General features: G+C 43.2%; 1 protein-coding gene across 1 annotated transcript in view; it reads left to right on the top strand.

Moving 5' to 3' along the window:
- The first annotated feature begins 3,813 nt into the window (after positions 1-3,813).
- The window catches only part of LOC126475483 (serine/threonine-protein phosphatase PP1-alpha-like), a 552,942-nt gene continuing 532,366 nt past the window's right edge, over positions 3,814-24,389 (top strand). Inside the window, exon 1 of the mRNA XM_050103382.1 lies at positions 3,814-3,939. Within this exon, the coding sequence (XP_049959339.1) occupies positions 3,859-3,939 (81 nt within the window). The 5' untranslated portion in view covers positions 3,814-3,858. The remainder of the gene's footprint in view (positions 3,940-24,389) is intronic.

Genomic DNA, 24,389 nt, shown 5'->3' with positions numbered 1-24,389 from the left:
CGGTCGCAGGTTCGAATCCTGCCTCGGGCATGGGTGTGTGTGATGTCCATAGGTTAGTTAGGTTTAAGTAGTTCTAAGTTCTAGGGGACTTATGACCTAAGATGTTGAGTCCCATAGTGCTCAGAGCCATTTGAACCATTTGGTTTTGTTATTAAGCTCCATTTCCACTGTGCGTTCAGTTGAGCAATGGAGACGTCGATGAGATGCTGTACAGCGCCAGATTTGTTCCTGGTGGCCAAAATTTGAACAATTTTTTTCAGTGTGAATCAGTTCCGCATTAATGCATTAACGTATCTACCAAGTTTCGCTGCCGTACGTTAATGACAGCCCAGACCGGACCTCCGTGAATAGCTGCACCTTTATTTGAACCATTCGGTAGTTTTTAGGTGGTTCCCACATCCGACTACTTCTACATCTACGTTTACATGTATACTCCGCTAGCCACCAAGCGGTGTGTAGCGGAGGGCACAATTCGCGCCAAGGTCATATTTCCCCACCTCTGTTCCACCCGCGGATCGCGCGAGGGAAAAACGACTGTCTGAACGCCTCTTATTTCCATTATCTTTGAATCGTGATCATTGCTCGATTTGAAAGCTGGTGGTAATAATATATGCTCTACGTCCTCGGTGAAGATCGGATTTCGGAATTTAGTGAGCAGCCCCTTCTGTTTACCGCGCCGTCTATCTGCAAGTGTGTCCCACTTCAAACTTTCTATGATATTTGTAACGCTCTCGCGATGGCTAAATGTACCAGTCACGAATCTTGCCGCTCTTCTTTGGACCTTCTCAATCTCTTGAATCAGACCCAACTGGTAAGGGTCCCAACAGACGAACAATACTCCAAGACTGGACGGACTAACGTATTGTAAGCTATTTCCTTTGTTGAAGGACTGCATCACTTCAGGATTCTACCAATAAACCACAATCTACAGTTTGCCTTACCCGTTACTTGTGTAATCTGATCGTTCCATTTGAGACCATTTCGAATAGTCACACCCAGATACTTGACGGACGTTACCGCTTCCAAAGACTGGGAATTTATTTTGTACTCGTACATTAATGGGGATTTTCACCTGGTTATACGCAGTAGGTTACACTTATTAATATTGAGAGATAACTGCCAGTCATTACACCACGCATTTATTTTCTGCAAATCCTCATTGATTTGTTCACAGCTTTCGTGTGATTCTACTTTCCTGTAGACTACAGCATCATCGGCAAACAGTCGACTCGTGAATAACGGGCTTGTTCCTAAGTCCTCTCTCAGCTACACGATTCACAAACATTTCGAATAAAAAATGGCTCTGAGCACTATGGGGCAACTTCTGAGGTCATCAGTCCCCTAGAACTTAGAACTATTTAAACCTGACTAACCTAAGGACAACACACACATCCATGCCCGAGGCAGGATTCGAACCTGCGACCGTAGTGGTCTCGCGGTTCCAGACTGTAGCGCCTAGAACCTCACGGCCACTCCGGCCGGCCATTTCGAATACTTTGTGATACTTTCACATAGGATAACACTAGTCCCAGATAGATGGGGCACTAATTCCGTCCTGGGAGGAAGAGGTGGTGACAGGAAGAGCAACCGTCCACCCTCTCCCACTTACATTCCCAAATCCAGATTAACATTGCGACGCTGTTACGAAACGAGATAAAGCCAGGAACAAGAAGAGGAAGAAGACTATCGCATCGATTGTGATACTTTGGTCTTCGTGCATCACGGCTCTTGGGATTCTCGCTTCTTCATAGGGAAATGGTATGCCACATCGTTCATCATTCAGACCTGTTTGACCACACTGGAAGTGCTGCACCACCTAACCACTGTGTTACGTTGTACCCTCAAACAAAAAAAGTTAATTACGTAACTTAATTCCTTGCGAGGTGCCGAGGCTAGCAGTATATTTAACACTAAATTCTTCTAGAATCTTCATATGTAAATGATGCTCTAAGCCCCCCTATTCTAACTCCGACTTTTGCTGTTGCACATGGATTAAGAAGAAACGCGAACTGACTGTAATCAACCCTGTAAGTGGAGTACAAAAGAGTTTGGCACCTGCAATAATTTAATTTGATAGAAATTAATTAAATAAAGGAAAGTTTCATTAACGTAGTGGGAAATGAAAGGGTTGCTCTACCGATTAACAGAACGAAAGTTTTGTCCAAAATAACAATTTGATTTATTATGACTAAACTCAAAATCATAAACAAAACACATGAAACATTTACAATACATCAAATTGGATCAAATTCGATACTCAAATAAATGCTGTGAAGGTGAAGTTGTCCACAAACTAGATTGATACATTTATGACGAAGTGGTATGTGGAGCCAATTCCATGCAACTCAAATCTTAAGAGAAACACACAGCCAACCCAACATTAATTGCTGCTACAGTAGTGATAACTCAGACAATGAACACCCAAGACAGAACAAAGTTAGAAAACACGAACAGGTGCGCTCTGCTGAGCTCTGATTATCACCTAGCAAAATTCCCTAATCTGCCAGTGCTGCGGACATACATTACCAAGCTGTCTTCTTAACTGCAAGGACACGATCTGGCGTACCGCAGGCGATGGCTGGTTGCTTCGACGTCCCGTCGTGGTGATGATAATGTCGCGAGTATAGCCCGAAACAAATTATCCTGGTCTGGTTGTTCCAGGCTAAAGACTTCCTAGAAACACAAATGCGCCTCTGAGGGAGGTGACGAAGGCTCGCTACACAATCACTGATGGTACAGTGATTGATTTTAACAAGCGAAGTCGCACAGTAACTCTGATACAGTCAACTTTAGTCAAAACTGCTCAAGACTGACAACATAGGCCGCTTGTACACAAAACGCTCAATTACCAACTGTACTCGGAAAGTTACGTTGAAGTCGAAACTTCAGCAACTTCGTCAGATAGTTACAATTAAATAAAAGTATATTAAGCAGCCAATGGAAGGCAGGCTGTCCAGAGCAGCGAGGGCTCAGTCTTGTAACCTACTCCGGCCGAAAGGCGAGAGCCGACTCTCCTCAAGAGCACCCGTACAAGCCAAACACAGAACATTCTCGCCCCCATGACAGTGGCCGTCGTTAAACGTTCCTATCAGCAACTCGAAAACCAGCGGAAAATTCCACTCTATTGCCGGCACACTACTATTCCACCAACGGAAATACTTGGCGCCAATTTCTGCGCCGATTTTGCTACGTCACGGAGCTATCCCCTGAGCAAGCCAATCACAGTTATGATTTTGCAGAAAACGCGGGAATTTGCCCGCCAAGACTGCCTGGGAACACAAGTCATTCCCAGGCCTCGCTGGTAGCCCGCCAGAAAGTGTTTTCACAAAGTTTCTGCGAAGTAACAGAATCTCTAGCCCAGCCGCTCCGTCAGGCCCCTGTGGGCGTGTCGCCGCCGCACTTATGACAATTTCGGTGTCTGGAAAGAATCTACTCGACTCCCTCACACCCGTCGGCTTAACCCCTTCAAGATCAGAAGAACGCGCCTGTCACCGGACCACCCGGGTGACGAGAGACGCTGCGTGGGAAGTCCGCGTGTGAAGGAATAGCGACTTTTCACCGCATGCAATTAGAGAGGAAAATCAAATTTCTCAAAGATAGAAATATGAGAGGGAGCTCGTGCCGCCTCTCATCCTGCTAGGTGATAATTACTACTTTGCGACTGCCTCTGGTGTTCCCCGTCCGTCCCGGTAGTGCAAGGGTCCGCATGTTTTCGCGGATCGCGCTTGCAGATGTCGGCCAGAGCGCGCATGCGCGGGAACTGGCGGCGTTCGCTGCACGCCTGTGGGGCCCCCGCCAGTAGCAGCCCAGCCGCGCCGCGCCGCCCATCACGCATCCAGCACGGGGCAGCCGCTAGCCATGAAGTCGCGCGCGCAGACGCTCGACGTCGACAAGGTCATCAGCCAGCTGCTCGTCGGCCGAAAAAAGGGCGAGAAGCAGGTGCGACTCACCACCCACCACGTTCTTTTATTCCAGCGCACTTGCACTAAAGGGAAACAGGCTATTGTTGATGTGTCAGTTCCGTAAACATGCACATCTCCGTCGCAAAAATAACATAAAATGGACGCTCACTGTGTATTTTTTACGGAGCACAATCGCCTTTCGCAGCTCTACTGCCACTGCTATTTGTAATGCTGCAGAATGTTCAAAGTATATGCAGAGTGAACGTAAACTTTACCGACAACAGAGATTGTTCAGTGATGTTGTCTGAGTATTTTTCTATATGGGTTCCGTAGTCTCTGGTGCATCGTTATAGAGTAATTGCATTTCAGTTGGTTCCTTACCTCCATTTGTCTTCGGATCTGTAGTGCACTGAAAATATCTGCACAGAAGAGAAAATGTCGACGTTATGCGGTATGTACCTTGTTTGGAAACAAGCTCGTTCCATTCACTCACCGCACTTGCTACTGACAACCGCAATCCCCATTTTACTCTTCACCCTGAAGCTATCACTCAGACCGGTATGCACCTCGTGTATGAAGTCACTGAATGAAATCGAAGACCAGTACGGCGGTATTACTGGCCTGTTCCTGCAGCCGCAGCAACCACATCGCAGTGCTCTCGCTTTTCACTGTCGTTACGTTACTTTGTGTCTTGTGTTGTGCGTTTCAGTGATAGCGTGTCACATTCCACAGTTGTGGAGGTATTTTCAAAAGAACAAAGATAGCTGGAGCGACAAACCGAATAAATCATAATTACATCATTACTCTGCAATGAACGACCGGGTCTGCTGGAATGGCCGAGCGGTTCTAGGCGCTACAGTCTGGAACCGCGTGACCCCTACGGTCGCAGGTTCGAATCCTGCCTCGGGCATGGATGTGTGTGATGTCCTTAGGTTAGTTAGGTTTAAATAGTTCTAAGTTCTAGGGGACTGATGACCTCAGAAGTTAAGTCCCATAGTGCTCAGAGCCATTTGAACCATTTGAACGACCGGAGACCACTGGCGCCTTATTTGTCAATACTCAGAAAATATACCCGAACAATCTCCGAAATTTTGTTGGTATAGTTCGGATTCATCTTGTCTATTATCTAGTAACAGCCGAAATAGCAGCTAGAAAACTTGTCAACATTTTGTTGTCCTTCCATTGCAATTCACTGTTGACATCGATTTTTGAGAGGCATGAGTACGAGGGCCATTCGGAAAGTAAGTTCTGATCGAAACCACAGTGAAAATCAATTTTTTTGCAATCTGTAGCAACACCTTGCAGCTACTTCTCTACATAGTCGCCGTTCCAACTTAGATCTTTATCATAGCGTTGTGCCAACTTTCCAATACCCTCGTCATAGAAGGGAGCCGCCTGTGCTTTCCGCCAATCCTCTACGATCGTCTACAGCTCGTTGTCTGTGCCAAAATGTTGTCTCCGTGGTCTGCGGCTCATTTGAGCAGAGATGAAGCTCAGGACGAGCCAATTACGGGCTGTGTTGCGGGCCATCAAACACTTCACACAGGAAACGCTAGCTGTAGGGGCATCTTCATTGCCTCAGCAGAGCGCGGCTGATAATTCTCATGGAGAACGAAAAGCGCGACAGTTATGTTCTGTGCGCTTCACATCGGCCGAAATCTTTCACCAGCCCCTCACACTTGGCGAGATACACAACTTTCTAGGCTTCTTAATGTGCTCACTGTGCGCTCAGAATTGAAAAGAGCGACTTACCGCGAGTGACAGGCATACTGGAGACACTACCCAATACATTTGTTCAAAACATAAAATTTCCACAGTAGTTTCCATTTTGCGATCGATCGGAACTTATTTTCCGAATAGCCCTTGTATTTTCCTGAATGACGAAAAATGGCGTTCCAATGAATGATACCTCTTTTCACAGATTTTACGTCTGTCCTTTGTTCCTAATGAAACGGGAGGGTAATATCGGTTTGATTCCACTTGTGTTCTAGTTTATTGAGCGAAGTATTTGACTAGAACTGGTTTCGAATCTAACTTAGACATTGGTCGTTGTGCCAATAACCAATCTCCATTCACTATCTCAAAATGACAAAATGACAATGTGTAAATTCAAATAGCAGCAGTGAGCTACAAATAAAAAATTATACTAGATAAATAAAGCCATAGCAACCGGAATACCAAAATGCAAAACAAAAACGCTGCGAACTTAAGCACCAATAATTTAACAGAAGCATTGCACTTTTAATAAAAGCCTCCTTGTTGAAGGTAGCTTAATGCTCTTCTATTATTCAGCAGGCATGCGCGCACACTTCCCAGAGCTTTAATTATCTTCATGCACTGTTATTTTATTGCGGCTCACTGCAGCGTTTTGACACTGCCCCTCCCACGAGACACTTAAAAAGACACGAAAAGGCAGACAAGAAGCCAATTAAGGTTGTTTTAAATAGAAAGTATGTTAGACGTCTGTACTTTGTTCTTTTCCAAATTTTCGGCTATGCCTTGTTTTCTACCCTTTTCTACTTTTTTGGCGGCTGTGAGAGGTGGCATGATTGTTTTAGTGGGGAATAGGGACTGAACGTTTTGGTGTCCTCTGTTTTTTTGCTCATGAGTTCAGCAGAGATGAATAGACGCTTTCGATTAATTGCCGACGTTTCTTGATGGCGTGTGTACATAGGCCAACGTTACGGCAATGTGAGGCCGCAATAGTGTTAACGTCAACCTTGTTGAAATATGACTGCAATACATCGCAATATTTTCGTATGGCCCGACAACAGTGCCGATGGAGGACGATGGTGACGGTAGCTGCCGATGTATTGCCAAGGTGTTGCCGGATATTGAACCAAAAGCGGAGTATATTTCGTACGGCCGAGTCATATCTACATGCACTCGATTAGTTATCAACTGGAATCGAGACATGGACAAACCAAAGCACAATGAATTTCATAAATCTGGTACATCTGCGACCAAAGCGACGGGGCCTAGAAAGTAATGTACAAAAAGACAGGAATCTAAAAAGATACATTCTAACTGCTGCCATCGTATTTGAACATCACCGGCAGCAGTGAGACGTACTGTATTGTTCGTGGTTGAATTTTCTCATTTTGAGAAAACAGAGGGAGATATCTGTTTTATTTTCTAAAAACATTATAATGCCGAGATAGCATAAATATTTATTTATTTATTTAAAACAACCAGCTTCTACAGACTTTGCTGGCGATACAGGCATTAAAAAATCTTTTTGTTATGAAACGTGTTCATTTTAAGTTAGACCTCACGCTAAGTCACCTTATGTGTAAAAAACAGCACATTAGAAAATATCTGTCATAACTAAAATATTTGAAAACAAAAAGCACGTAAACACAGTACACAGTCGCACGTCTATTTACCTAGCCTGGGCATATTTTAAAGATTGAGAACCAACCGTAAATGGCGCATAAGGTTCTAAAACTTTTAAATTTATTGTAAGCTTCATTTCAGCGTGTTTCCGTGCTCTGGGGCAGAAACTTGTCAAAAATCCATTTTATACGTCCTTTACCACATCATTTTCCATGTCCTGTAACTCTGGTCGTAGATATCACATTTATCAAATGTGGAGTTCTCCTGGTAACAAGAAGCGTATTAATGAGAGCTGCCCTTTGAAGTGGTACATCAAGCTTCCGCATTTAACAGTAACCACAAGGAGTGATCGCCACTTTGGTTGCAACTGGTTTACGGTATGTCGCATTGGTCCCATTGATTCTCAGATCAACTTCTTTCGTCATATACCTTCATTCATGATCATGTTATGAACTTCAGGAAAATATCTGTAACCAGCACTAGTTGACTAGAGAAAGTTTTGGAAACCTTTCACTTATTTTAGAAAAATAACAGATTAACAATGCAGTTTTCTCTTTTTATTGCTAATGTTTTCACTGTCGAATGCAAAAACAGCAAAGCCACATTCACTTCCACTATAGAAGTGGTCGTCATGAAACTAGGCAGGCCAAGGTCATTTCTTCTTATAGCACTGCTAATTAGTGATAGTTTCAAATGTTAATAACAATTAAAAAGTAAATATTAGGTTTGAAATTACAGCAACGTCCGAGACACTAATGTATCGTGTCACCTATGAATGTGGCAGCAAGCGAGAACTTGCACGTAGGGGCCAGAGCTTTGTTCCGACTGCTCTCCTTAATAGGGTCAAGAAGATTTCACACCTACCCAAAAGATTATATAGGGTGAGTCAGAAAGGAATTCACAACTTTGGAATGATATAGAAATTTATTGAAATAACTTGGAGAATCGGTAGATGTGTTATTTTGTAACAAACGACTTCAAGCTTGATTCACGTAGTGCATTTATTTATTTTTGTTTTACACGTCTAAATTGAGGAGCAAATCTCTCCAAAGTCATGGAACGTTACAGTACATGAAATTAGAACATAAAAGTAATAACAGACAAAATAAAATTTTTATGAACCCAAAAAAGACAAGCCGTAAGTTTATATAAATGCGATCAACAATGGAACACAGAAATCAGATTATTTTTCAAGGAACTCCTCGAAAGAATAGAAGGATTGACCCATGAGGAAACTCTTCAGATTAGATTTGAAAGCGCGTGGGTTACTGCTAAGATTTTCTAATTCTTGTGGTAGCTAATTGAAAATGGATGCAGCAGTATAATGCACTCCTTTCCACACGGGAGTAAAGGGATTGCGATCCAAATACGGATTGGATTTCTGCCTAGTATTAACTGAGCGAAAGATGCTAGTTCTTGGGAATAAGCTGATATTGTTAACAAGAAACGACAATAAAGAATATATATAGATATACTGAGAGGCCAATGTCCAGAACAGCCAGACTAATGAATAGCAGTCGACAAGAGGTTCGCGAAGTTACACCTCTTATTGTCCGGACCGTCCGTCCCAATGGGAAGAGTTACCCCACAATATAATACCATACGTCATAAACAAAGTAGACTATCATTGACCTCAGATCCCGTTGGAATAGTAAAAATGGCAGCATTAAGTCTTTGAACAAAATCCTAAACGTGGGCCCGCATCTCGTGGTCGTGCGGTAGCGTTCTCGCTTCCCACGCCCGGATTCCCGGGTTCGATTCCCGGCGGGGTCAGGGATTTTCTCTGCCTCGTGATGGCTGGGTGTTGTGTGCTGTCCTTAGGTTAGTTAGGTTTAAGTAGTTCTAAGTTCTAGGGGACTGATGGCCATAGCTGTTAAGTCCCATAGTGCTCAGAGCCATTTGAACCATTTGAACCTAAACGTGGGCTTTCCACTACAGTTTACTATCTATCTGAACTGTTCAGTTTTACTAATCATATGCCCATTCTGCGAAATTAAAACGTCAGGTTTTGTTGAACTGAGTGTTAAAAATTTTAAAAACTGAGTCTTACTGTGATTTAGCCTTAGTTTATTTTCTAAAAGCCATGAACTTATGTCGTGAACTGCACTATTTGAAACAGTGCCAACGTTGCACATGATATCCTACCAAGCCAGTGTCATCAGCAAACAGAAATATTTTAGAATCACCTGTGATACTTGAGGGTATATCATTTATGTAAATAAGGAACAGGACTGGCCCCAGCACTGATCCCTGGGGCAACACTCATTCCGTCACCAGGACCGTCAGCGTAGCGCACAGTTGAAGTGGCTGCTTTCACTGGTGCGGAGCGTGCTCGCTGTGTGGTTTGGTTTCATGAAACGAACTCTGCAACAACTGTTCGGTGTAAATTTCGCAACAAATACACTAAAGAACCTACAAGCAGGCCTACAATTTACTCTTTCCATAAGAATTTGGTTGAGATGGGCTGTTCGCTACGGCATGATAAATCACTAAGTCGCCCATGTGTTGATGATTATGTCGAACAGGCCACAGCCCACAAAAATAAACGCTACGTGCGTCTGTGAGACTGGCATCCCACAGAAGGGTTTGCCGAGTACTACGTAGACTTTTACATTTGAAACCACACAGATTCACAATGGCATATCACTAGTGATGCAAATAAGGTTGCTCGTGGGGAATTATGTGTGGAGATGTTGCATCGGATAGAGGACGACGAGACATTCCTGAACACAAAATCTTCAATGATGAGTCAACATTTCATATCAGTGGCATGGTGAACTCCCATTGCTGTAGGATATGAGGCAGTGGAAATTCACGTGCAACCCTGGAACACGTTCGTGACAGCCCCCAAGTTAGTGTTTTGTGCCCTTCGCAAATTGGAAGTGTATGGCCCTTCCTTCATCGTGAAGAAAACTGTCACTTGTATTGTGTATCTGGATTAGCTTGAAAACTTTTTTAGTTCCACAGATTGATGAAGATGATACAGATGGGATGGGTTACTACCAGCAAGACGGTGCACCATCTCATTTCCTCTAGGAAGTTCGAAGTTTCCTCGACAACCGCTTCCCAGGTCGTGGAATGGCCGTGAAGGGCCAATAGCATGGCCACCTCGCTCCCTAGACTTGACACTACTGGATTTCTTTCCTTGATGTTTCATTAAACACCGTATGTATGTTCCGATCCTACCAAACAATTTAGCGTACCTGAAAAGTAAAATCTATGCTGCCGTTGCACAAGTTACGTCCGATTTCCTGCAACGAGTGTGGGAAGAAACTCATTACCGACGGACGTTTGCAGCATCACAAATCAACCCAAAATGACGCTTGACACTTTTATGTGAAATTTGAGGTTCTTTGCTACAAAATGATGCATGTACTGCTCCTGTAATTTATGTCAATAAATTTCTGTATCACACCAAAGTCGTAAAGTCCTTTTTGACTCGCCCTGTATTTGCAGCTGTTACAGACTCATCACTTAAAACTCCTAAATACACTGCACAAAAGTGAACAGGAAACTGCCGTATCTTACAAGCACAGCAGGATAAACTTGTATTTAGTGTCTGTAAGACTTCTGTCGAATCTGATTACCATTCGTATTTATATAGACTGTGCATGAAGTAAGACTGTTACAAACAATTCAGTGACAGATTACCAGAAATGCTGTTGAGTCTTGGAGTTTCAAACGTAAAAACTTTTGAGCACTTGGAAATTTTGCACAGTACACCCTGTAAGGATAAAAACGCATGCAGTGTGGAAGCAACATTCTCAGCTTGGTTAATAAACAGCTGTTTAAGATTTTATACATACCTAAATCTGTTCGTCCTATGGTTCTGATTAAAGTTCACTATCGATGTTTTGATTCACTCATATTCAGACTGGTTCAAATACAGCATCCATAACCTATTGCTTCGCGTAGTTCCTTTTCGCACGTCTTCCCCGCGTGTTTTACGCATTTAGCCGAATCCTCTTTCGTAACACGAGCCAGATACTCATGCATAAAGCGTTCAGTACTGGGAAGCTTGAAAGTGGTGTCCCTTTTTGTTATATCCCGTTTAACTTGAGAACATATCAGCGCAATATGATTATTCTGGCAGTGGTAAGGTGAAAGTCGCACAACTTCGTGTCCCATTTCTTTTCCAATGTGGTACGATGTATAGGCCATCTTCGCACCTCTTGTTCTTGCTACTTAGAACTTTATCCCTAGTTTCAGCACCCTTCTTCCATAGCCAGGCCACGATGTTCATTGTACGTCAGTTCGAAGACGGAGTTTTGTCAACTTGCATGGAATGATAGCTGGCATTATCCCCTGAAAGCATGGAACCTTCTTCCAATGAGCACAACAGATTAATGAACCAGTTCATCAAAACAGCACCTTTCACTTCAGAATGGTAGTCAGATTCGGCAGAACTCCTACAGCCAGGAGATAAAAGTTTTGCTCCTGGTAAAATACCGGTATGAGTCACAACGAACCAATCACGGCGAACTGTAGGTTTTTCGGCCACCATTTCCCTCAGAGTCATGCCAAATATATTTGTTTGTATGGTTTTGCGAAATCAGTCTCGTTCTCGGTATACTATAAACATATAGTCTAAATGGTTCAAACGGCTCTGAGCATTATGGGACTTAACTTCTGAGGTCATCAGTCCCCTAGAACTTAGAACTACTTAAACCTAAGTAACCTAAGGACATCACACACATACATACCCGAGGCAGGATTCGAACCTGCGACCGTAGTGGTCGCGCGGTTCCAGACTGTAGCGCCTAGAACCGCTCGGCCACCCAGGCCGGCTATAGTCTAAATATATAGATAGGTCTCGAGGCGGCTGTAATCCTTCGTTCCATAACAAATTTATGTCCATCGTTAGATTTTCTGAATTTAAAACCGATGTCCTTTAGAAGGCGGAGAATAGACGTTTCCGAGCCCCCACTCAGTTTTGCGTCGTGAGAACGGACTTCACTGGCCTAAGTTATTTTCCACCATTGTAGAATTCTAACGCAGTTCTGCGAACCACTTCTGTATTAAAATCGACCGTTTGGGTTAATCTACTTTCCTGTTTATATTCTTTTCACGGCGAAACGTGACAGTACTCAAACCTATAGTTCTGAAGAAGTACGTAGCCGCTAACACACTGCCCTGTTCTTTCTGAAACTCCACATTGGCGTCAATTCTTGTGCGTGGGCAAAGTTAGTGTTCTGCCTAGCTTCTTCGTTGTGAGCAAGTTTGTTAAGAATATTATGACATTGAATATTATACATTTAGTTTGTTTTTTAACGTCCATTCTGTCATACCATGCAGCTAGAACAGGCGGGTAGCAACTTTCACTCACAGGCACAATATCCGTAAAGCAGAAAGCCCAACCAACCACGCGGATGTAGTGAATTGTAATGACTGACCAGCTGGCAACATTACAGGACCAGGAGTGAAGTGGGGTTGGACGTAAGGGGGCAGACATGAGCGACCTTGAGTCGCCTGGTTTCGTGACGGCAACTGTAGTACGCTTTCGTCCATCTGGCGGCAACAGTGCCCGGCAATGTTGTCGAAGATGTGCCTGAAATTCGATTAGTCAGCAATGTCACTTGGTCATATTGTCAGCGATATGCATTTTCTATGGTACATGTAAATGCAACTGGAGTTTCTGGGGAAAGATTATACCTCAACTGTGTCACTCTGGTCTTATTGAACTACTAATCCATGGCGTTTTTTTTTTCACTCAAAACTATAATGATCTTTGTTCATCTAGTATTCACTGATGTTGCTCTTGTATCAGACTCGCCTTATCTGCCTACATCTTTTCTGTATGTATCGAGCTGTGGTACATACATTTCTTTCGTCCACCATGTACCAGTAACTCTTTCTCATGTCTATCAACAATGAGCTCTTTCTCCTAGTCGTTCTGATAACTCATTTGACTTCCAGAGCTTCGTGGGTGCTAATCTCTCTTCATACGCTAACGAGTTTGAAAGGATTAGCTGCCAGTGGGTCAATATGTCTGTCACGCAAGAGCTGTCTGGCAAATTATTGAAGCCAATTATCGGCCAAGGCGCTTATGGCCATTTTTCAATACTGTTTATCGCTGCCATTCGCGGAGATTGCGTAGTTCGCTCAATTGGCAACAGTCAACTCTTCCCACGCACCATTTCCTAATGTAGCAGGGAAGGCACGGGAGGCTGGACGGCGATAGCGGTTCCGGATGTAACCACCACCACACATCGTAGGGTGGCTTGCGCAGTACGGATGAAGTCAGTTAAATCAGAGACGACTGCAATTACGAGAATGTCTGCGCTCAGTTGGTTCTCTGTCGCAACTGTCTGTCCAGGCACACTCCGAAGAACTCTGCGACTGTGACCCTAGAAAAGTGGTCCTCAAAATTTTTTGCAGAAGACGCAATATTGACATTATAGGACTTACTCAGACCTCATACGAAGGAATGGGAGTGGGGGTCGGGAAGCGGGTACTCCAAGAGAAATTCAGTTTTCACCAAGCCATGGTTATTTATAGAAGGTCACCATTTACACATTTTGAATCTACATATTATAAGGTATCACACCAAACATTTTAAGGGAAAAAGGAAGTCATATATTAGAACTATATGCATTTTTCTTAAAGGCTTACGTAGTGAGCAATTTTACGTACCTAAACAGGTAATGTGGCCAGTGTCATCGCAGCAGGATCCCGTGTTTCTTTTTCTGATTTTCGGAAACATTTTCTAGGCATCTTCACACCCTGATACCTGAAAGAATGCCCGCCCCCGGTAGTTGAGTGGTCAGCGCGACAGAATGTCAACCCTGAGGATCCGGGTTCGATTCCCGGCTGGGTCGGAGATTTTCTCTGCTCAGGGACTAGGTTTTGTGTTGCCCTTATCATCATCATTTCATCTCCATCCACGCGCATGTCGCCGCAGAGGCGTCAAATCGAAAGACTTGCACCCGATGGGTGGCCGTAGTCACACGACATTTACATTTAGAATTATATTAATACCTTCAGCTGCTGACGGGCGTTGATATATATACACTCCTGGAAATTGAAATAAGAACACCGTGAATTCATTGTCCCAGGAAGGGGAAACTTTATTGACACATTCCTGGGGTCAGATACATCACATGATCACACTGACAGAATCACAGGCACATAGACACAGGCAACAGAGCATGCACAATGTCGGCACTAGTACAGTGTATATCCACCTTTCGCAGCAATGCAGGCTGCTATTCTTCCATGGAGACGATCGTAGAGATGCTGGATGTAGTCCTGTGGAACGGCTTGCCATGCCATTTCCACCTGGCGCCTCAGCTGGACCAGCGTTCGTGCTGGACGTGCAGACCGCGTGAGACGACGCTTCATCCAGTCCCAAACATGCTCAATGGGGGACAGATACGGAGATCTTGCTGGCCAGGGTAGTTGACTTACACCTTCTAGAGCACGTTGGGTGGCACGGGATACATGCGGACGTGCATTGTCCTGTTGGAACAGCAAGTTCCCTTGCCGGTCTAGGAATGGTAGAACGATGGGTTCGATGACGGTTTGGGTGTACCGTGCACTATTCAGTGTCCCCTCGACGATCACCAGTGGTGTACGGCCAGTGTAGGAGATCGCTCCCCACACCATGATGCCGGGTGTTGGCCCTGTGTGCCTCGGTCGTATGCAGTCCTGATTGTGGCGCTCACCTGCACGGCGCCAAACACGCATACGACCATCATTGGCACCAAGGCAGAAGCGACTCTCATCGCTGAAGACGACACGTCTCCATTCGTCCCTCCATTCACGCCTGTCGCGACACCACTGGAGGCGGGCTGCACGATGTTGGGGCGTGAGCGGAAGACGGCCTAACGGTGTGCGGGACCGTAGCCCAGCTTCATGGAGGCGGTTGCGAATGGTCCACGCCGATACCCCAGGAGCAACAGTGTCCCTAATTTGCTGGGAAGCGGCGGTGCGGTCCCCTACGGCACTGCGTAGGATCCTACGGTCTTGGCGTGCATCCGTGCGTCGCTGCGGTCCGGTCCCAGGTCGACGGGCACGTGCACCTTCCGCCGACCACTGGCGACAACATCGATGTACTGTGGAGACCTCACGCCCCACGTGTTGAGCAATTCGGCGGTACGTCCACCCGGCCTCCCGCATGCCCACTATACGCCCTCGCTCAAAGTTCGTCAACTGCACATACGGTTCACGTCCACGCTGTCGCGGCATGCTACCAGTGTTAAAGACTGCGATGGAGCTCCGTATGCCACGGCAAACTGGCTGACACTGACGGCGGCGGTGCACAAATGCTGCGCAGCTAGCGCCATTCGACGGCCAACACCGCGGTTCCTGGTGTGTCCGCTGTGCCGTGCGTGTGATCATTGCTTGTACAGCCCTCTCGCAGTGTCCGGAGCAAGTATGGTGGGTCTGACGCACCGGTGTCAATGTGTTCTTGTTTCCATTTCCAGGAGTGTATATCAACGTTGACAGGTGAAAATGTGTGCCACAACTGGGACTCGAACCCGGGATCTCCTGCTTACATGTCAGACGCTCTATCCATCTGAGCCACCGAGGACACAGAGGATAGTCCGAGCAGGGACTATCTCGCGCACGCCTCCTGCGAGACCCACATTTTCACCTTGTCCACACACTACATTCGTAGTGTCCCACCCCAACACACTCATTAATTGTGGAAGACATTCTTACTAAGTCCCGTAAGAGTTCGGGGAATATGTGTGCATCCGCAGAGAAGAAGAAGGTCATGGCCGGTATTGCCAGAACTATGTACTTATATAGATATTGTGGCTGTTCTTTCGGACAGGTCCGAAAGAACAGAAACCATATCCATATAAACATTTACATTTACCTGAAAGAATACCAAGCGGCTGCAGCAGACAGTTTTAGTTGGACATTTCATTAGGCCAGATGGAACGGAGACGTTTTCCAATAACATAAGTTAATTAATTCAAATCTGTCACAAAGGGATAGAAAGGCGGATGATAGCTTTGTATATAAAAAAGTTTAGAAGTCAATTTTATCTGTTGTGTTACGGGTGTTGTTTGGAAGTAACTAACTCTTACTCGCGTAAACATCTTGGCTACTTTTCCCGATCGGGCACCATATCGGGATTAGTGATCCACAGAAGAAACTATCAAACCGAAATAAATAACAAGGAACTACAATTGGAGGCCGAACTACGTTGTTTAAACATTGATATTGTAGAAAAATTATTACTTTAAACACAAGTAAAGCAACAAGTTTAATATAGGAGGCTTATTTTAAGTCAGACGACTCAAAAAGAAAAAAATTACAAAAAATTACATAACAGGCTTGTTCTATCAGTTTAACTGCCAACAGTGGCGATGTACATTACAAGTAATGTGATCGCTTCTCGGTAGGTAGCGTCACTGTTCAGGGGAAAAAGAAATTACTTGCAATAAACATGTTTCACATTTAAAGATGACCCCCTCTGCAACGAGCACTTACGAATTGAAACTTCTTTAGTTAAATGAGTGTGTTTGTACTTAAATTGGAGAATGACAGAGAAGATGAAACTTCTACGTTATTTGCTTCTGAAACAGCTGAGTAAAGCTGAATGTACTAAGCCTATTTTCTCTTTAGTTTTTCTTATCATGTCAACACTGACCCACAATATTCTAACGCAACGCAATCTGACTGCTCAAAAAAAGGATAACCTGACTGCAGATAATTAATTCAAAAGAATGCCCCTGAGTAAAAAGAAATCCTAACAATGATCTATACATTTCATTCAGCACTTACCTCTCAAAAATCTTCATTATGCGAACTACTGCAATACAACGAACGTCAATACTGCCACCTAAATAAAAGATTCAAATTACTAAAGCCACTAACTACTAATAGGCATGTGGTTAGCAAAGGAAATATTTTGTTTCAAACCAAATAATTATTTTTTACCTTAATTATGTGACATCCCGTTCAAACACGAATACAAATCGTCATTGACATCTAGTACGAAGGTATACAATCATGAATAATATTCAGTTTCCAAGTCGAACATGTAGAGATCGTTAGCCTACGCTAACACTTCAGACCTCTACTCTCCATCAATGCTAACTTCTCACATCTAACATCCATCACTGCTAGCTGTTCACCTCCAACTGCCCAACAGTACTTCCATCACTGCTGGTGCCTAACTTCCAACTGCCCAACAGTACTGGCGATTAACTTCCAACAACGAGTCTGACCACCCACAGAGTCTCTTACAAATAATGCGCAGTCAGAGATCCAAAACTGGTACTTTTTGCCGATGATACAAGTATAGCTATCACACCCAGTTATTAAGAATTAACACACCCAATTATCAAGAATTAACTGGTGAAATTGTAAACGATGTTTTTCTGAAAATCATTAAGTGGTTCTCTGCAAATGGGATCTCATTAATCTTTGACAAAACACAGAACATACAGTTCCACTCAGTAAATGGAATGACACCATTAATAAATATAGACTTCGATCAGAAATCGGTAGCTAAGGTAGAATATTCAAAATTTCTAGGTGTATGCAGTGATGAGGGGTTGAACTGGAGAAAACACACTGAAGATCTGCTGAAACGTTTGAGTTCAGCTACTTATGCTATTAGGGTCATTGCAAATTTTGGCGATATACATCTCAGTAAATTAGCTTACCACGCCTATTTTCATTCTCTGCTTTCGTATGGCATCAAATTCTGGGGTAACTCATCATTGAGTTAGAGGGTGTTCATTGCACAAAAGCGTGTAATCAGAATAATTGCTGGAGCTCATCCAAGATCTTCCTGCAGACACTTATTCAAAGAGCTAGAGATCTTCACTGTAGCCTCACAATATATATATTAACTTATGAAATTTGTTATTAACAATCGAACGAATTCAAAAGTATTAGCAGGGTACATGGCTACAATACTAGGAGAAAGGATGATCTTCACTACTCAAGGTTAGATCTAACTTTGGCTCAGAAGGGGGTAAATTATACTGCCACAAAAGTCTTTGGTCCCTTACCTAATAGCATCAAAAGTCTGACAGATAGTCAATAGCATTTAAAAAGAAATTAAAAGAATTTCTTAATGGCAACTCCTTCTAATCATTAGATGAAATTTTGGATATAGTAAGTGGGTAATTTCCCCAACCCTCACAAAAAAATTAAAAATATTAAGTGTCATGTAATATTTTGTGTAATGTAATATCTTGTATGGACACCTTTTATTAACCTGACACGTTCCACATCATTACGAAGTGTTGTATTCGTGATCTATGGAACAAGTACTAATCTAATCTAATCTAATCTCTAATCAAAGCGCTAAGCAGTACTGCCAACACAGAAGCAACCCACTTACAGAATCCATGCTACTTCTGTTTGACATTTATATCACAGCACCTGATCAGTTTTCTTACGCACGCTCGTGAGTTGTCAGCATTGGATGACAGACAATAAATTAAATTGTTCCTCTCACCCCTCCCTTCTGTTGACCTCACAATGGCCGCGCTACATGCCACTCTGCCCCTGACGTAAGCGGCAAACTTTACATAGCTCACGGTCGCATTCACAATTAAGCAAATTTTAAGGTACTGCTGTCTCTGTTTGTTACTGAGCGAGAAAAATACACCCTTAAGAAGCTATTAACGTTACTTAACAATTTTGGATTCTGCTTTTAGTTGCTAGAAGCATATTATTATAAAAATATAGCTGACAACCGCGGACGGCACGAACACTTGAATCGGCCGCATTTTGACGACCACTGCTCTAGAATCTTGCAAGTACTGAGCGCAGAGACGGACAACTAACCCATCAGTTGTATTTTCCAGACTTCATTAGAATTTTAAAACGCGTTAGCATCTATATTTGAAAGAATGTAAGGCTGCATATTGTGATTTACGCATTTTAATGTCGTCTTCATGTCAGAAACGCAGTTTTTTTTATGTAGGGACTTACGTTGAAATCCTATCATACTCTAAATCTGCTTACAGGTTTATTTATTTTTTTACCTTCACAAACACATTCGCACAGCCAAAACTTCATCTACAAATTGCTTCAGCCTTGATAACATATGTAGTGATAAATGTTTATATACTTTCTTTTTTCGCTAACATCATTATTAACTGAAAGAAAAAAACTGTTTTGCATAAAGGGCTTAGGCATATGCCAGAAAAACAGCTATAAGGCTATGTGTATTTGGGAGAGAAGATATAAAGTTTTCCCAAAGTCAACAAAATCAAAAATATCGTTTTAGGGCCACTTGACTTTGAACTTCGTCTGTTTATTTTTAAAACCCTTTTTTGGCAACAAATTACAATTTCAGTTCCTTCGACTCTGACTATGTCGAGGCGCATTTTCCACTTCCGTGCAGTGTTGTGCTCCAGACCGTTTCATGAACATATTTCCCAATTCAATGTCAAAACCTGACACCAGGATAGCTTTTCTGTTATTGGAAGCTTTCTTCTTTTCCAGTAATCTGCTACTGATTCCTCCCTTTCTGCCCTTTTAGCGCAAAGTTTTTCTTCTTCTTGTGCTGTGTCATCACAGAGTACTGTTGTTCAGCAAGTGGCTAATCTCCTTACTTTACTCTCGTCTCTGTTTAGTTCACCGCCCTCAGCCGATATTCAGTAGCAAGTAAGTTGCACATATCATTCAATAGTGCTTCCTTGTTTTACGTTCTTTTGGCTACAAGAACTGTGGCATTTACGAATTGGTATCCTTTTCCGTAGCGCTTTTGCTCCCGATCTGATTTCTTTTTCTGCCTTTCATGGTTCTTCAGGATAAAAAGTTAAGAAACATTGCCGATTAATTGCAGCCCCAGTACCGGCTACTTACCGCGAATTTGGTTTTCGAGATTTCGAAATTGCGTACTTCCATTTTTTAACATTTTTCTCAGGATTTCGCGACTTCTGTTTCACATTGGAACGTGCCAAACTTTAGGACAGCCAACAGACCCATTTTAATAATTTCCTCGGTGGCTTTAAGCGCCGTGTAACTAGCTCAGGCTATTTTTCATCAACAAACAGTGGATAAGATTTGATCCACAATGTACGCAGATGGCAGTTTATCGCCCATTTTTCACGCACAGATGTATGTAGACTATTCTGCCAATCACAGTGTGTGATACTTGATTCTCAATCCGTTAAATTGAAGCAAGGAAAATAGAAAGATTAGATGGTACACAAGTCTTTGTCATCGTTTACAGCATTGTTGGGGTTGCTGTGTATCTGTGGCAAGAAAAAATAGACACAATTAAACAAGAAATATGGCGAAGTATTTAGAATTATTTACGCGGAAAGATAAACTTGGCATTACTTACAGTTCTTTGAATCCATGGAATTAATCCTGGTGCATAAATCACACTGGAAAACATAGTTTGTTTTCTAGTTACATTAAGCACACAGGATATTACAATCTTTGCCACAGATAATAGCCCCCACGTGCTATACAGAATCTAAACAAAACAAAATATATGACTTCAGGCAATATTAAAAAATTCTGGATTGGATTACAAATTTTCTTTGATCAGTACTCGCAAGTTATTTCACAATAACGAATGTAATTTAAATCCATACATATATTTACTATTGTTCAGGATCAGTGTGCAACTTTAGAGAATGCGCCTTGAACAAAGAAAATCTCTGCTTCGATGCAGATTCTTTGAATATTCGATTAAGTCACTCTTTTTGGTTTGTTTAGATTTTGTGAAGCACGCTGGAGCTGTTGACTGTGTATTTTATATCTGATATAACTGGAAAAAAGTATGTTTTCCATGGTTATTTTTGCACCAGGATTAATCCCATTGATTCAAGTAAGTGTAAGTAATGCCATCAAGTCCACCGTACCTTGTAAATAATTCCAGGTGCGATACTTAGTTTCATTGTTAGCTCGCTTGTTCCGATTTTTTTTTTGTCTTGCCACAGCTACACAACCACCCGCACATTGCTATTAACAGTCGCTAGGAACTGTACTAACCATCTGAAAATGAGTCTCTAGGCGGCTTGAAACCGGTAATGTAAAAAATTTCCCTTAATCCGAAGGGACTGGTTGCAGTCATTTTTGAAAACCTTTATTCATCACAGTCGCAGCGTCCCGCATCCAATCTGGATTATTCATCTGGTATAAAGTCGGTATTTCTGAGCATTACTCCGTGTCATACTCAATTCATGTGGCATAAAGTCAGGTTGTTTGCCGTTACTTCACCCGAGGAATTACAACAGCTTCTAGGGTGAAGGCGTTGAGCTGACTTACAAATAGTCAGATGTGCAAGACTAAACAACGTTTACTAAATAATAAAAGTAACTGCTTCAGTCACAGATTTTTATTGCTGAAAACGCGCTACGTGTTTTGGGAATTAAATTCCTATCATCAGATCGGAAAGAAGCTTACGAGTTAATGGACTCGTTAAAAGCAGATTCTACATAAAAACTGTTTAAAAGTATGCTGTTGGTTACTATTTTCTCAGTTAATATTCTCAGAATACTGAGTTTTCTTTTTCGTCTGGTTGCGCTGACATAGGCTACATTAAAGAATTCCAGTGAAAACTTGGTAAATAGTTATTAAAACTTGATCCAACACCAGCACCTTACACGGAGACAGAATTAGAACCGAAAAGAAAGAAAGCAAATGGAACCGAGGATGCCGGGTAAATGACGGCTGTCTGCAGCGAACAGCCGACACGAGTTTAAAAGAATACAAACTTCCGTTTCTTGCTTGTGCCCAGAAATACACTGCCAAAGCAGCTAGACTGGAGAGTAACGACCTATTCTCCAGAGTACTGCTGCCACATCGACCAAGGGACAGTAGTGCGCCCAAGTTTCGTATTTACCCCCCGAAAACGTCACGGAAGTTTAGCACCGCTTGTCAGCTATCACCGCAATATTTCGTACATCGTTTTTCGAGGCAACTCTATACGAACATCTTGAGATAACGGTAGATGGAGGCTAGCAAGCAACAGCTTAAAAGTGAAGCAGTCATTAACGATAATGTTGCTCTGAACACCACACTGCATTAGCAGGCTAGATCCTATTGGAGGTGGAATTCGCTTGCCTTCCTCAGACCTTTGAACTGATCTCTATAGTCAGTTATGTGGGGGCTCTGCACCTTGATGTGGACTCTGGAAGTGCGGCGCAACTCGGCATTTTTCACGTCAACAAATCATTGTAGAAGTGAAAGATGCGACAAATGACAGACCAGATCTTCGCATACCCGTTTTCAGTCTGACTGAGGGACGCCAAATGTTACTATATTTTTTAGGAATATGGGTGCAACGTTCACCAAATTCTTTAAATACGAGGGAACATTGAAAAGTAATGCCTCCGAATTTCTTAAGTGAAAACTCTTAAAGCTTTTTAAATAATGCAAATGTTATAAACATTCTACATCTTTTATCACATTTCTCCCAACGAGAGACCAGTTTGTTGATACTGTCACTGCAGAATGTTCAAAAAAATTGTTCAAATGACTCTGAGCACTATGGGACTTAACTTCTGAGGTCATCAATCCCCTAGAACTTAGAACTACTTAAACCTAACCAACCTAAGGACATCACACACATCCATGCCCGAGGCAGGATTCGAACCTGCGATCGTAGTGGTCGCACAGTTCCAGACTATAGCGCCTAGAACCGCTCGGCTACTCCGGCCGGCCATCAGATTATAACTCCGGCATTAGATCCAGTGGATCGTTCACGTCACGCCATTGTGCATCTGCTTGTAATAAGCCCTAGCGATCTTATTGCAACAGCTCAAAATATGTTCAATTGTTTCCTCAGGTTCTTTCACTGATACTGCTGTCCCAACCTGTGGTGCATTATTTTGGCGACTCATAACACCTTTTCAAGTAATCATCGCCTGCCTGGATTTTACAGCTACAAGGGGGCCGTTCAATAAATAATGCAACAATTTTTTTTTCGGCCAGTGTCAGTTGGAAAAAAAATGCGGAATTTATTGTGGAACGTCGTGAAATATTACCGCTTTGACCCTATAGTTTCATGAAGCTCCGATAGGTTGGGGCGCTGTATGTAACCTTCAAAATGGCGTCTTTAACGGAGGTGCATTTCTAGCAGAAAGTCGTCATTTTCTTTCAACGAGAAACCAGAGTATCGCAGATATTCATAGGCGCTTGCAGAATATCCATGGAGACCAAGCGGTGAATAAAAAGCACGGTGAGTTGTTGGGCGAGGCGTCTGTCATCATCGCAATGACGTCGCACAAACCTGTCCGACCACCCGCGTGGCATCCGGCCGCACACAGCTGTGACTCCTGCAATGATGGAACGTGCGGACACTCTCATTCGAGGTGATCGACGGATCACAACACCTCGCTGCTCAACTGGACATCTTTGTTGATAGTGCTGACATACTCGTCCACCAGTTGGGGTACTCAAAGGTGTGTGCCCGGTGGGATTCGATCTACAACCCAGATCTCGCACCTTCCGACTTCCATCTGTGTGGCACAATGAAGGATGCACACCGCGGGAAGCAGTACGTGAATGATGGGGATGTTGTTGATGCAGCAAGACGTTGGCTCCGACGTGGACGAGTAGAGTGGTACCATGCGGGCAGACAGGTCCACCCAGTAAGGTGGCGTGCACGCCATTGCATTTAACGGAAATTGCTGAAAAATAGGGTTTTGTAGCTAAGAAAGGGGGGGAGGGGAGGGGGGAATAATACGGTGTATTGGAATCCCGAATAAAACCATAAAGAAAATGATACACTACTTACTTAACGCCCCTCGTAGATGTGACAGCCAGCCGGAGTGGCCGAGCGGTTCTAGGCGCTACAGTCTGGAACCGCGCGACTGCTATGGTCGCAGATTCAAATCCTGCCTCGGGCATGGATGTGTGTGATGTCATTAGGATAGTTAGGTTTAAGTAGTTCTAAATTCTTGGGGACTGATGACCTCAGAAGTTAAGTCCCATAGTGCTCAGAGCCATTTGAACCATTTTTTAGATGTGACATGTGATATCGCCTCGTTTGATCCCCGCACTTCCTGCACCTGTAATGTATTCCTTGTTCGTTTAGGATACAAGTTACTTCCGGTAGTTTCTCGATACCATTACCTCATCGTGTGTTGCTGTCAGTAAGCGCTGTTTCTCAATGCAAAACGGCGTTCGTGAACTGTTGCTTAATGGAGTGATATCATCATCATCATCGTCATCATCTGCTTTAAGCTGTAGCAAGTAGAAATGAAACTGTTA

The sequence above is a fragment of the Schistocerca serialis genome, chromosome 4, assembly GCF_023864345.2.
Source record: "Schistocerca serialis cubense isolate TAMUIC-IGC-003099 chromosome 4, iqSchSeri2.2, whole genome shotgun sequence".
Lineage (NCBI taxonomy): Eukaryota > Metazoa > Arthropoda > Insecta > Orthoptera > Acrididae > Schistocerca > Schistocerca serialis.
Note: the sequence above shows the minus strand (reverse complement) of the source record. Positions and strands in the feature narration are given on the sequence as shown.